The 14,413-nt window shown below is 33.2% G+C and overlaps 1 protein-coding gene across 1 annotated transcript; it reads left to right on the top strand.

The window, feature by feature from the left end:
- The first annotated feature begins 8,543 nt into the window (after positions 1 to 8,543).
- LOC120068466 (sphingoid long-chain bases kinase 2, mitochondrial) lies at positions 8,544 to 13,723 on the top strand. Its single transcript, XM_039020252.1, has 12 exons — positions 8,544 to 8,973; positions 9,215 to 9,291; positions 10,638 to 10,691; positions 10,766 to 10,825; positions 11,436 to 11,513; positions 11,656 to 11,702; positions 11,805 to 11,845; positions 11,981 to 12,065; positions 12,158 to 12,272; positions 12,437 to 12,559; positions 12,654 to 12,754; positions 13,303 to 13,723. The coding sequence occupies exons 1-12, from the start codon at positions 8,787 to 8,789 to the stop codon at positions 13,430 to 13,432; spliced, it is 1,098 nt and encodes a 365-aa protein (XP_038876180.1). The 5' UTR covers positions 8,544 to 8,786; the 3' UTR covers positions 13,433 to 13,723.
- Positions 13,724 to 14,413: the final 690 nt, after the last annotated feature.

The following is a 14,413-nucleotide window of genomic DNA, read 5'->3' as shown; positions in this document are numbered from 1 at the left end:
TGTTATTGTGTTGTCTTCTATTTTTGTCTTAATAACCCTAAATCCAATAAGTTAACATCCAAAGTTTCCTTATGAGTCTTGAACTGTATGTGGAGACATATAAGGATCAATATTCAAGATTCAAATTTTCCCGTCTTCAGGGTAAATGGAAGAGTGTTCCTTTAAGTGGTGTCTTTGGGACTTGAATAAAGGTTCCTACCCTCTCATTGGCCTGAGAAGGGTTTATGTTTATTGGTTGGACCATAAATAGGTTGTTCATTGGAGGAGTATTGATACTTAAGAAGTCAGAGATATGTAGACATGGACAAAGAAATATATCTGTAGTGAGAAGTGTGCAGCTATGGGTCTTTAGTGGAGTGTATCCGCAGTTAACGAATATTGATTAATTTGGTTAATGAGTTTAGTCAATTAATGGCATAACGTTGGAGCTTCTGATCTAAGGTCCACCAAGTCCCTTTGTCAGCTCACTAAAGGATATAAGAGGAATGATTTGAATTGTTCAAATCAATTTGAGGAAATTGTATATTAATATAATTAATATGTAATTGATTAAGGATGTGATTTATAATTCAAATTAAGTTAGAAATAAACATTTAAATGAGATTCAAATAATTAATTCAAGTGAATTAGATTCACAAAGAATTAACTAAAAGAGAGGTGTTGCACATATACATATGATGTTTATGATAGTTAAATATATATATATATATATATATGTTAAATTGGATTTAATGTATAAATAGTTATTTAACTAATGTGCTAATTAATTAAATAAGTATTATTTAATTAATTGTGCACAAGGAAAAATTGGAAAAAGGCTAGGAGAAGGGGGTGACCCTTCTCTATATAAAGTCTTCCTTATGACCCTTTTGGGGACACACAGAACATAGTGGAATTGCAAGCATTCATTGCGTAATTTTTTCGTAAGCCACAAAAGAAATCCTCTCTACTCTCCCAAAAGTTTTTCCTCCTCACCCTCTTCCAATGGATGGATACTACCTATCATTCTATTAGATTCTTTGAGAATAACAAGGTTACTCTCGTGGTGGTGTTCAAGATTGTTCGAGGAAATGTTTGTGTTCAAGATCGTTGGAGGGTTCGTTCATTGGAACTTCAAGATAATCGTTCTTGGAGCTTGGGAATCTACAAAGGTGAGAATGGTTCTAACATTTCCCTACAGCATGCTATTTACATGTTTATTCTACATTTATTTTGTTTTAGTTTACTGTTTTTGTTTATATAAAAATCGATTTTCGGGATGCAAGGTATTCACAACGCTTTCGCTACGGGATCTAATCCCAATATCAGAGCCAATTTTTTGCATCTTCGTTCTTCTTATTTTTTGAATTAAAAATTAGTTTTGAGGTGGGTTATTAAATCTACATTTTGAATAAAGGTTTGCAAGATTGGATATTTTTTATTTTAGCACTTAAATTACTTTTAATATGATTAAAATGTAAGGGCCCATTTTATTTTTTAGGAAATTTAATTCTTGCTTTGAGTTTGTAAGTCCGTGTCAATCGAACGAGCAACCGTTGCTGAAGGGATCAGAAGAAACAGAGGTGTTCAGGGCAAGTTTGGAGACGAAAATGAGCAGAACAAAAGCATTCTACTATTCAGCGTCGCGATGTTGCTATCGTAGCATTGCAACGCTGAAAGACAAGGCATAACGCATCGGATTTGTAGCGTTGCAACACTCAGAAGTTTGATAGAGTCTTGGTGGCGCACGTGCGAGAGAAGGCAGCTGCTGAAGTCCTCTTTTTACCTAATTATGCTTTGTTTTTTAAATTAATATTAATTAATTAAATTGATAAAATAATTATATTAATTTAATTAATTAATTTTGCATTAGGGTGTCAAAATCAGTCCAATTTTTTGCTGTTTAAATTACCTTAGATGTTAGTTTATTGGTTTTGTGGGTTAATGCTACTAAACGTCGAATAAAAGGCCTCATATTTTATTAAATAAATAAATCGTTTGTCATTACAATTACAAACTACAGGACCCATGAGATTTAGGCAACACCCTCAACAATAACATCAAGAGCAATATTATATGCAAAAATGTTGTCATTAGTTTGTTTCCATCTTTTTGCTATCATGACATAGTTTATTGAAATCTCACTGTTATCTTTAGGTATTTGACCTTCCTCACTAGACATGTCAAGTATTTCTTCATCGGTGTTTACATCCTCCACCAAGTCCTTTTTTACTATTGACTATGTTTCTTTTTTATAGGATTTTTATCTTTAGAACCCACTAGACTACCATGCTTCTGGCGTGATCCAGACTCATTAGTAACAACTTGTTATGTGGGGATATCAATTTTCAATCGAACATTTGCAACTGGTATATGTGACTTAGTTACTTTCTTATCATCTATAAATGCATCTTGTATTTGATTAGATAAATTTTGCAAATGAATTATTTTTCTGAACTTCAAGTTCGTATTAACCTATTCGGGAATTTAAATGAGATAATAACGATGCATTCCACGTAATTTTTTTTTCCAATTTCTTAATTCCCCCTAATGTTGGAAAAAAATGTCTCATTAAAATGACAATCAATAAATTGTGTAGTACATACCATTGGGTTTGATGTCTTAAATCTCGTAGGTCCTAAAGTTTTTAAACATTGTATGAATATTCACTTTGTCTATAAAATATGTGATATTTTAGTTGCATTAACCACAAACCAATAAACTAACATCCAAGGTTATCATTGTAACTTAAACATGTATGTGGAGATATAAAGGTGGATCATGTTTAAGTGATAACCTAAATGGTCTGTAGTAGATGGATAAGGCTGGGTACCTTATCCTGGTGACACTACGAGTATGGCCTGCTTTGTAGGTGCTACAAGTGTTGTAAAGTGCTACAAATGATATGATCCTGATCATTCATGTATTAGACATGCAAGCAGGGATATTCTATACAAAATAATTTGTATAAAACCGAACCATGAAGTGTTGAGTCTCATTATATAACATCATTCATAATAGAGACTTTCATTTCACCAGGATGGCCATAGGTAACATGACCTGAATCCTGAGTGAGTTGTGAACTCCTGCTTATGAGGGTCATCCTTTGATTTGTATGGGTAAAAGTGGTCAAATCACCTACTCAACAAGCCTACCATTTTGAGGATTCATCTTATTGGGGAGCTGGGAATACAACTAGACAAGATGGAATTCATTTCTTCCCCGAAGTAGGGGTAAGTAGATAAATTTCTCTCTTAAGAGCTGATTTTAGGTCTTGAACAATGTGGCGCCACACCCTCTCCTGGCTCGAGAGAGGTTTAGTCATAGTAAGACTATGGTATATTACTCATTAGAGGAAACAGTGATACTTAAGGAGTTAGATGTAACTACATGGGCAAAACGGTAAATTGGCCCAACTGTACTTACGAACAATTTGTGAAGGGTCATCGTACTATAGATTGGTTATATCTAATAGACACAAAAACATATCTGTAGTGTGAAGAGTGCAGTTGTCGATCTTTAGTGGAGTGCCCTACAGTTAACAGATGGTGGATAAAGTAATTAAAGAGTTTAATTAATTATTCACGTACCGTTGGAGCTTTAAGTTATAGGTCCATAAGGTCCCCTTGGTAGCTCAAAAGGATTTAGTTGAAAATTAATTTTTGTGTTAATTTGAATTGTTCAAATTAATAAGAGGGAATTTAGTTATATATGATATAATTAAATTGATTCAATTATATATGATATAATTGTTATAATGTATTTGATACACTATAATTTATTTGGAGGAAATAAATATTTGAATAGGATTCAAATATATTTTGAATGAATGAGATTCATAGTTGTTAAATTAAATATAAATATGATTTATATTAAATGCCAGAAAATAGAGAAAATAAATTATAGTTTATATTGTATATGATACAATATTAAAACTATAGTTTATGTGTTATATTTGATATAACATATAGTTTAATATAAATAAGATATGATAAGTTAGTTATCATATTTATTTATATTATTTTTTTATTTTGAATAATAAATACTTATTTTCTCTCCAACCACCTTAGTGGGTGGTTAATTGGTTTTATGATAAAAAGAATAAAAGAAATTATTTTCTCTTCTTCCAGACAGTGGTTACATGGTTGAAGCTTTTACCATACGATAGAATTTTCACAGAATTGTTCAGTCTTCTTCAATCTTCATCTTCCTCCAAACTCAAACAAACTCTCAAAACCAAAATAGTCAGAGTCCACCACTCCTAGACTCTCATCCTAAGAATACCAAAGGTTTACTGTAGTAGTGTCTCTTTCTAGTTCGTGAAGTTCTTGAAGAAGGTCTTCAAGAAGTTGTTGTGTTCGAGTTCGTGAACGTTCGAGGGACTTACAAGAAGAAAGGTTCTTCAAAGGTAATATCTATTGAATCCTTTTCTTCCTTTAAGAATATTGTAATTTATATAGAATGCATATCTTGTATGTTTACTGTAAATTTAGTTTTCAATAAAAATGGAATTTGGACGATCTGCTTCTACTCAAGGTTCTCATTTTAAAACGATTTCTTTCAAATACATCACTTGTTAGAGGTTCAAGATATTTAATAACTGATGAGAAATCAAATCCAACATATATTTCTAACCTCCTTTGAGGATCCATTTTAGTACATTGTGGTGGAGCAATTTGAACATATGCTTCACATCCAAAAATTCATAGATGGGAAATATTTTGCTCATGGCCTAAACCAATTGTAATGGGGGAGTACTTATGATAAGCTACTGGCCTAATTTGTACGAAATTATCAAGTAATGGTCTAATAACTGCATAATAGCGGGATCCCATACAGATGTAGAAAATTAGCTCTAATAAGCAATAGTCTAGGTTTTAAAACAATTCTACTCAACCATTTTGTGTATGAACATGAGCTACAAGATGTTCAATATTTATTCTAGTTGACATACAATAATTATTCTTGGTATGTAAATTCACCAACGTTATCAAGACGAATGAATTTAATTGTATAGTCAGGAAATTGTGCTTTTAACTTAATGACTTGAGCAAGTGATCTTGCATATGTAAAGTTTTGTGGATAATAAGCACACATGTGACCATCTATCAGATGCATCTATTAATACCATAAAATATTTAAACGGTCCACTTGGTGGGTTAATAGCTCCACATATTTCACCATGAATTCGTTTTTAAAATGTGGGTGATTCAGTTCCCACTTTGGCTGGTGATGGTCTAATGATTCATTTGCCTTGAGAGCAAACATCACATGATAATTCATTAGATTGAAGAATCAGCTTTTCAATGGATGTCCATGTGAATCCTCAATAATTTTTCTATCATTATAGACCTTGGATGACCTAATCTATCATGCCAAATAGCAAATATATTTGGATTCATGAACTTCAAGTTCATTGTTGCATATGTTTCAATTACTCATATATGAATATAATCTAATACAGTGAAAAAGTAGACAACATTTCTAGTATACATTTTTCATGTGAGACAATAGATATAATATAAAGATACTCTATCTTATTTTTCTATCAGTCTCAATATGATAACCATTGCAACGTATATTTTTTAAAATTAGTAGATTTCTCTTCGATTGACTAGAGAACGATGCATTGTAGATTGTAAATTTTGTTCCTTTCGGCAAAATAATATTTTCTTTTTCAAAACCTTCAATTAAATTAGCAGAACCTGATATTGTATTAACTTTTCTTCAAGCAGTGTCGGTTTGGAAAAATAACTTCTACTTGTAAGTATTGTATGTATAGTTGCACAGCCTGCCAGACATAGATCTTCATTGCTCATTTTTATGTCACTCAATATATGAAAACTATTCATGCTTCTTCACTAACCAAAATAATTAAAATAAGAGAAACAAAACTTGAAGTATAAAGTTCAACCTTAAAAAATATGAAAGATAGATTAAAAAAAACCAAACAACATTAATTCTAAATATTCTCAAAATCAAAATAAGATTTGATACTCCATCAATTATGCCAATTTTCTCTTTAGGAGATTTAAAGAATTTTGTCACATAAAAAATTGTCATATTGAATGGGTCAAATATAACATTATCGTGGTAATCAAAATTTCCTTTCACATTTTTTTCCTGTTTCCTTCAGGGAAGCTTGATAGAGATCAACTAAGTGTCTTGACGTACGTCAGATACAAGTCCAATGCCCAGTCATTTTGCATCGTAAGCCTTTTTGTTTAACAATACTTTTTGAACTCTTATCTTGTGAAATTTTTCCTTTATAATCATCATTTCGTATGGTTCTTTTAAAATTTGGATGATTATAAGGACCACCACGAATAAAATAATTATTTCTTCCTCCACCACAATCACGGCCCCAATCACGACCACGATTATTAGCATTCACAACATTCACTTTAGGGAATGATGTTGTTCCAGTTAGTCGAGATTCATGATTTTTCATCAATAACTCATTATTTTGTTCAACCATGCATAAATTTAGTTCATAATACTTTTTAAAACATTTTTCTTAATATTGCTAGTGCAGAAGTATATTCGAGACATGAAAAGTAGAAAATATCTTATCTAACATTTCTGCATAAGTAATTTTTTCTCTACTAACAACAATTTTGAACTAATTTTAAATAATGCGAAGTTGTAATCACTTACCAAGAAATCTTAGAGCCTCAAATGCATCCATTCATAATGAGCTTTAGAAAGAATAGTTATTTCTCATGATCATATCTTTCTTTTAAGTTCTTCCACAAGAAAAAGTGGATATTTTACTATTAAATATTTCATCTTCAATTCCTCGTAGAGATGATGATGAAGAAAAATCATGAATGAGAGAAGTGAGAGAAAATAGAAAGAGCGATGAGCTGAAAAACCTAAACTCAAAGAAGCGAGAGATCCTAATCAACGTGTAAGATGATCCATTTTGATAAATTCAACATGATATGACATGCAAAATGTATAAAAAAATAAAATAAAATAAAAAAGTGAAGTTTTAAAAGATAGGGCGTCTACAAGAAATTGGTTCTTGACACATGAGCAGTGACAAAAATAGGAAGAAGGGAGAAAAACGATCATTAAAGTCAAAATCACACGTTTTTGGCAAGAACAAACAGAGTTTTTCGGATTTTTTAAATTTATAACAGTTTTTCATACCACTAATTTGTGACCGGAAATAACAATCATTAAATGTAGGAAAATAAAAAGAAAGTACAATTTTGGTGGGAAGAAATTTTAGAAATTTCGAATATTTCATTTTGGACTCAATTTTTATGCCATCCACGACTTTCTCTAAATTGTAATGTCATTTTTACTTTTCTTTCATGTAAATATTAGTATGGTGTGTGTACTTAAATTTTAGTTCATTTTTGTCTTTATAGTTTCAAAATATTCATTTGGATCCTTAAGCTTTCAACTTTAATTCATTTTGGTTCTTGTACTTTTAAAAAGTGACTATTTTTATCTATTCATTCTCATTCTTATTTCATTGTTAAAGGACCACAATTGTTACTTTTAAAACATACAAGTAAAAGTGTAAGTGGGTTGGGTCGGGTCGGGTCGATTTTCTTTTATAACTGACCCAACATGACCCAAATTGGCCTTGTATAGACAAGACCCGACCCGACCCATTATGTTTCAGGCTTGAAGCAGGACGGGTCGAGTGAACTTCAGTTTTCATCATTGATTTGAGATTTTGAGAGGGACTCGTCTTCCTTGTTTTTCGATTCTTCTTCGTTCTGGCTTCTAGGGGAGAGACTTCTCTAAGCTCAAAGAAGAAGAAGAGAGAGGATAACTGGGGGTATCACCTTTTGAATTAGAATAGAACCGAACCAAACCAAATTTAGTTTGGTTTTGTCTAGTTCCTATATATCCCAAACCAAATAAACCACCATTAAGAGTACATAGATCAAAATAAACATTTTAAAAATGCAAAGACTAAAATGAACCTAAGTTAAATTACATGGACCAAAATAAATATTTTGCAAACACAAAGACCAAAATAAATCTAAATTTGAAGTATAGAGATCAAAGTAATATTTAAAATTTTTAATCAAGCATAACATTTTTCCCTTTTCAATATGGCTTTTCATTGCTTTGTATTAAGACTTCCCGATCTCTTATAATTTTTCTTCTTTAAAAAAAAAATGTATTAACTATAGAGCAGGTTCTGTATCGAGTGACATGGATAATTCAAAATAATCGAGTATAAAGTAATCGAGCATCGAATATGACGTTGATATGATCGAATATACGTGTCAATTGCAGCCGTATCAGGTGACCTGAAGCTGAGTATCAAGTGATCGTACATTAAGAATCGAGTAAATTCGTATTGACAAGCGTGAAGGATATCTCAAAAGTGAAATGGTAAAATCACATACTTATGACATAAGCAGAATGCCACATCCTATTACTTTCTTTATATGAGACCATTTTTTATCTGGGCCTAGGCCACCCTAAAAAAAAACAAACCATTAAGATTCTCCAACAATAGTTTTTGAAGATTTTAAAAAGCAATATCTTCGAACCAACACAAAATTTGGATCTCTACTCTCACCATTGTGTTAAGCTCTAAAATATGATTTTGTAAAGACACAGATCAGAATAACATTATCCAAATCCACACCTTTTTTTTCTTCAAAATTATCTGTGAATCAAACGGCACCCATCAATGAAATTCTGATTTAGTAAGATCAAATGGACATGAATCGCCGCAAATCTTGAAGGAGTCCGTGCTGTTCGAGAATCTTTTCATTAAGCAACTGCGTTAATGTCAATGTCATTTCCGATCTCCACTTCGCATTAAGAAGATGGTTGTTTCCTTTTGCTATCACTTAGCATTGGGACCTTCCATGGCTACAAAACCCTTTATCACCAGGGCCGAGCAGCCCATGGCTCCCGATTTTTATGCTGATCGGTCAATTTTCCATCGTGGGTCGTCTTCTTTCTCTTCCTCTTCTGGCCGTCGCGATCTTGTTTTCGTTGTTAATCCCCGCGGTTCGTTTCTCGTCTCTTGATTTTCAGTTTCCTTGGTAGGGAGAGGAATTCAGTTGAGAAATGGGAAATTTAGGATGTGGGTTTGTTGCATTTATGTGGTAATTGAAGATTGTAATCCCTTGAGTTTATTGGAACTTCACTAGAGATTGTAATTTTTTGAGTTTTTTTTTCATGTTCTTGTGCTATTGGCCACTGGGTGATTTCTAGTTATGGATTTGCTCATATTTTAGCTTCTATGCAGGTGCAAATGGCAAGACGGTGAAGGAATGGAAGAAGCTCGTTCCATATCTACGCACTCGCCTTGGTGAACAGTATAATGTGAGATTTTTTTTCCCTCCCTCTTGGCATCTGTAGGGAATACTATGAGTCCAAATTCCAATGGTGTTTCTGGGTCTCAGCTTCACTATCTCCGTTGAAGTTATCTAGCTTTATTGGTTATGTTTAAGGAGCTTACTGGAGAAAATGATTTGCAAAATGAACGCTAAATTTAAAAAGAGTTTGGGGGGAACCATTTTCTGACATAGTTTTTTCGTTTTATGACAATCAAAGTTTAGTTAAACATGTTTGGAATTTGGATATCAGTTTTTTAGGAGTCGTTTTCTATGTTTTTCTTTCTATTTATTGGCCTGTTTCTTAGAAAGTTGAATTTGTTTGTTAAACCTCCAGTTGTGAATGTTTATGCTAGAAGGGAGAAAAAAGGTAATCTTGTCTCAAGCAGCAAGGATAAGTAGTAGTTTTTATTATTAGGATTGTTAGTAGTTATTATATTTGAATTTGGTGTGTTGGGAAGTTATAACTTCCTTTGTTGGTTATGATTGTACCTTGGTCATACTTGGTAGGTTGTATGTTCTCACTAGAGAATTTTTAAGTAAATTGAGGATGCGTATCATTGTTCTCCCTTCAAATGTCAGGACAACTAGCCTTGGCATCGTTGAAAGGAGAGTATTGCTAAATTTTTAAAAGGATCACAAATATGTGCTTGCTTGGACTTGGACTGAGAAATCTAGTTTTAGTATTGATCAAGTATTCCATTCTTTACATACAACTCGCACAAAGATTGTCCAACAACCATTTTAGTTGAATAACCATGTGATTCTAATCAAACCAGCCAGTTTACTATTGTTTTGATCTACATGGATAGCATTGTCAATAACAAAGGAAAACCTAAACATAGGTTCTCTCTTGGTGTAAATTTTTTTCTTATTTTCATGGCTACAGTCTATCCTCTTTTGGCCAATTGGTCCTTTTTGTAGCCTCCTAAGGCCCGGGTTTGCTGCTTCCCTTTATATTTTATCTCATCAATGAAATGTTAGAACATTTCTCATTTTAAATAAATAATATATGGATAATAAAAAGAAAGTTCCTTATATTATCATCGGCATATCTGTATCTCATTTTTACATTTTCCTCTGATCTGACTTTTTATTTCTTTAAAGGACCTATTATTTGCTTTTATTGAGATTTCAAACTGGTTAATGATCTGTATCTTCATGGATTCTTTTTGTTATTTTGATTTATTTTTCCAAATTTCATTGAGGAGCCTAAAAAATCGTAATAGCTCCTTATCATGTTATAATGGAGTGTATAAGCGAATGGTTCCATGTGCACTAATTTGTGTAGGTTGAAATTTATCTTTCAACTAAACAATTCACTTTTGTGGACAGATATGTGAATCTTTGACGTCAGGTCCTTGCCATGCTATTGATATAACGAGGGAGGTCTGTCTGTATTCTTTCTTCGTGGGACTTCAAATAGTGAATATCAACCTTTTTACTGACTTGATGACTTATAGGCAATTCGGGAAGGTGCTGATGCCGTGATTGCTGTAGGAGGAGATGGAACTTTTCATGAGGTACAACTCATTTCCATTAGTTCAGTTTTTAATTCTTGGCTGAGGCTCGGTTTTCCAAATTATCTTTTCTTTTTGTCGGTTTTGGTTTCAGTTAAGCCAGAAAACCAAGCCAAACTGCTTGCACAACTAAGTTGAATGATGTGATTGCCTGGTTGGTGTATGACCAGTGTTTCCTTTTGTCTCTCTTGGGCTCCTCCAAACTTTTTGAAGATATTATTTGTATATCCATAGTTTTTGAACCCTGAGATTTCAGTGGTAACATCTAACCATTAGTGTTGCTTGAGTATGTCTTCTTCTCCTACTACTTAGCACTTAATAATGATCAGCTATCAAGGTCCATTTGCTATAAAAATAACCTATTAACTTGGTTTTGATTCTAGCAACCCTCTTGCATTGGCATGTGCTCCGATTCAAGAGGTTGGAGGTTCAATTCCCCCCAACCCAGCAATTGTTGATTCTAGCAACCCTCTTGTATTGTCCATTAGATGTCCAAGTCCATTAGATATAAGCAGGCATTTTACAGGCTTTCAGTGAAAGTTTCTAGGATTGAAGATGGTTGTATACGTTTGTCTCGATGGATCAGGGGATTAACCTGCCTTATGATTGACAGGTGGTTAATGGCTTCTTTTGGGCTGGAAAACCCATTGTAAATAATGATGGAGAAGCTCGTAAATCAACAGCACTCGGTGTAAGAGATTCCTGCATAGTTACAATCTTAAGCTGTCTATTTCCGTTATCTACCATAACTACTAGCTTATCTTTCTGTGACTCGTTCAGATTATTTTCCTGAAAAATTGTCGGACTACATATATTACTGTGTCTACTTGCAGATTATTCCCTTAGGGACAGGTTCAGATTTTGCAAGAACATTTGGTTGGTAAGTGCATGTTACTGCATTGTGTTTTTGTACGATGTGAGACTTTAAATTAGCACTTCCTCCATGGGGTTAAGCAAACTCGGTCAACATTCTTTTAATTAGGAATAACAATCCTTTTGAAGCTGTGGACCGTATAGCTAAAGGTACCCTTGTTTCACTTTTTTTCATCTTCCTCTCTTATGTTTCTGTTGATCACTTCGATGAAGTGCTTTAAATGGCTCTGTTTGTTCACACAAACATTGCTTTAGCATTGGTAGTTCATGTTAGATATTCTGCAGGGTTGAGGTCCCGAATTGATGTTGGAGTTGTCAATGAAGAAAATGGAGGGTATCATTACTTTGCAAATGTTGCAGACATTCATTTGTAAGGTTAATCTAAAATTATCATTGATGATAACCGACAAACTATGGTAATTCAGGACATCTAATTATTATATTGCATGGATCTTTGTGCAGGAGTGCCAAGGCTGGTTTTTATGCTTCAAGATACAAGAAATTTGGAAACTTATGCTATGTGATTGGTGCTTTGCAAGGCTTTATGGGACACCAAAATAGAGATTTTAAGATTAAGGTCAGCATATAAAAAAAACTCTAGGCTTTTTAATTTGTTTTATGCAATAATTGTGGTGCGGTTCCTTAAGGTGGTTTCAAAATGTAGACCATTTTGGAGGGTGGGAGAGAGCATTTTTACCATCTTGATTTATTTTCATCTATGTAGAATGCTATAATTTACAGGTGGATGACGGTGAATGGGAGCTGTATCCACAAGTAACTGCCCTATGCATTGGAAATGCTAAATACTTCGGCGGTGGTATGAAAATTGTGCCGAATGCCGATCCTTGCAACGGGAATCTAGAGGTAGAATTCATTTCGGTGGAATTTTATCTGATTTCACTATTTCCTTCATTGTCTCCTGAACTTGTGTGATACTTGCCCTCTGCTTTCTTTGCAGGTAGTAATTCTTCAGGATTTCAAGTGGTACGACTTTATTCTGAATTTACATAAAATCTACAATGGGACACATTTGACAGTGAAAAACGTAACATCAAGAAGGTTTGTTATCTCTTTAAGAATTACAATGTGTCTAGACTTTCCATTTTGCATTTCAGTTCTCTCTCCAACATCTGTTTTATGCTGGAGACTTCTGAAAAACTATAACTGAACTGGAATTGCATGGAGAATTTATGGTGTTCATTTCGGTCAAGTTTTTGCTTGAGAAAAACTTACATTCAAACTTAATTGGAGATGCTTTTTTCACCTAGCAGAGAAGCCATTAGAAAAGTAATATTGGAAAACTTTCTGGCATTCTGATGTATCCTCCACCAAAATTAGAAAGCTTACATGGTTGATGGTTATCATTTTTTCCTTGTTACTATCTTTGTTTGCTTTGATGAAGTCGGTTCCAAAATTTTGATCGATAGCAATGTACTCATCCATGGTTGCATACATGATTGAGCATGATTTCAGATTTCAGCTCCACGTCATTGAAATTCATACATGATTGGCAATGGTGTTCTTTTCTCAATAAAAACTTCCTACTGCTGCTTCTGGATTTGTTTGTCTGCAACTATCATCATTTCATCATTTTGTTGTTCAAGCAGCGTCCGTTCAATTGAAGTGGAAGAAGTTTCGAGCAGCGGCAGCATTTATGTTCAATCTGATGGAGAACACTTGGGGTTTCTTCCAAGGAAATTCCATATTCTACCAGCTGCCATTGAAATGATCTGCTGAATATGAGCTTCCTTTCGCAGAGAGAGGAAACAATAAGCAAAAGCTTCATAGCCATTGCAGCCTTTTTCTCAGGTGGATTGCTCTCTCAAATTTGAGTGGACAAAGTAGGTTGTAGTTTTGCTTTTGATCTATTAGCTACAGTTCCTTTTTGTACCAAATCCATTTTCTTGTTTTGTTGCTGTTGTAAATGTAACTGGCATTTTGCATTTCATTCCACTTTTTTAAAAAAGATTTTACATCTAATGAAAAACCTTCTGTACAAGTTTCAATTGGATTCATATAATTTTGTTACCTTTCAAAACCTCATATCCTCTCTTTTTGAGGTTTGGTCTTTAGTGAGGTTTCAAATTTTTTTTTTTTTTTTGTAATTATATCCTAAATAATATTGGGCTTGAGAATCTAAACTTTCAAAACATCATCTTGTTATTAGAATTTGAAATCACTCAACATTGTTACACAATTGGACCAAAAACAGATGAGGCTACAATATACACGGATGAAGTTTAACTATAAAAATGATAACGGTGTGTTTCATTATTGACTGTTTCAGGATGGATATTTGTCAATTAGGTTAAAACTTGTGATTGAGCTAGAGAATCGTGTCAACTTGGGGTTTGATACTAGGTATCTTAAGCTTTCAATTTCATACATGTTTAGTAGTGATTTTGAAATTGTTAAAATAATTTTGACCATGTTTCGAAACACACATGTACTCACTTATAATCAATTTGTTGTTTAATTTTACACTTTTGAATACAATTTTTATACTATTAAAATTTATTTTGAATGGTTAGTGTTTTCGAAGTGGTTTTAAAAATGACAAATGATTTTAAATATTTCAAAATTACTCTCAAACATAAAAATGTGTGGAAGCTTAAAGATCGCTTCGAACGAGTTGGTACATCGTGGAGAGCATTGATGTGTTGGATCTCAATAGCCAGTCCTTTTTCTGAAAATAATGGCGATTAAGATTGGTTTGGA

The sequence above is a fragment of the Benincasa hispida genome, chromosome 12, assembly GCF_009727055.1.
Source record: "Benincasa hispida cultivar B227 chromosome 12, ASM972705v1, whole genome shotgun sequence".
In the NCBI taxonomy this organism is placed as follows: domain Eukaryota; kingdom Viridiplantae; phylum Streptophyta; class Magnoliopsida; order Cucurbitales; family Cucurbitaceae; genus Benincasa; species Benincasa hispida.
Note: the sequence above shows the minus strand (reverse complement) of the source record. Positions and strands in the feature narration are given on the sequence as shown.

What these genes read in the sequence shown, in the direction of transcription:
- LOC120068466 (XM_039020252.1), top strand. Translation starts at nt 8,787, where the DNA reads ATGGTTGTTTCCTTTTGCTATCACTTAGCATTGGGACCTTCCATGGCT. An exon ending in TGTGGACCGTATAGCTAAAG is followed by an intron (nt 11,846 to 11,980) that starts GTACCCTTGTTT and finishes GATATTCTGCAG; the next exon opens with GGTTGAGGTCCCGAATTGAT. An exon ending in AAAAACGTAACATCAAGAAG is followed by an intron (nt 12,755 to 13,302) that starts GTTTGTTATCTC and finishes TTGTTCAAGCAG; the next exon opens with CGTCCGTTCAATTGAAGTGG.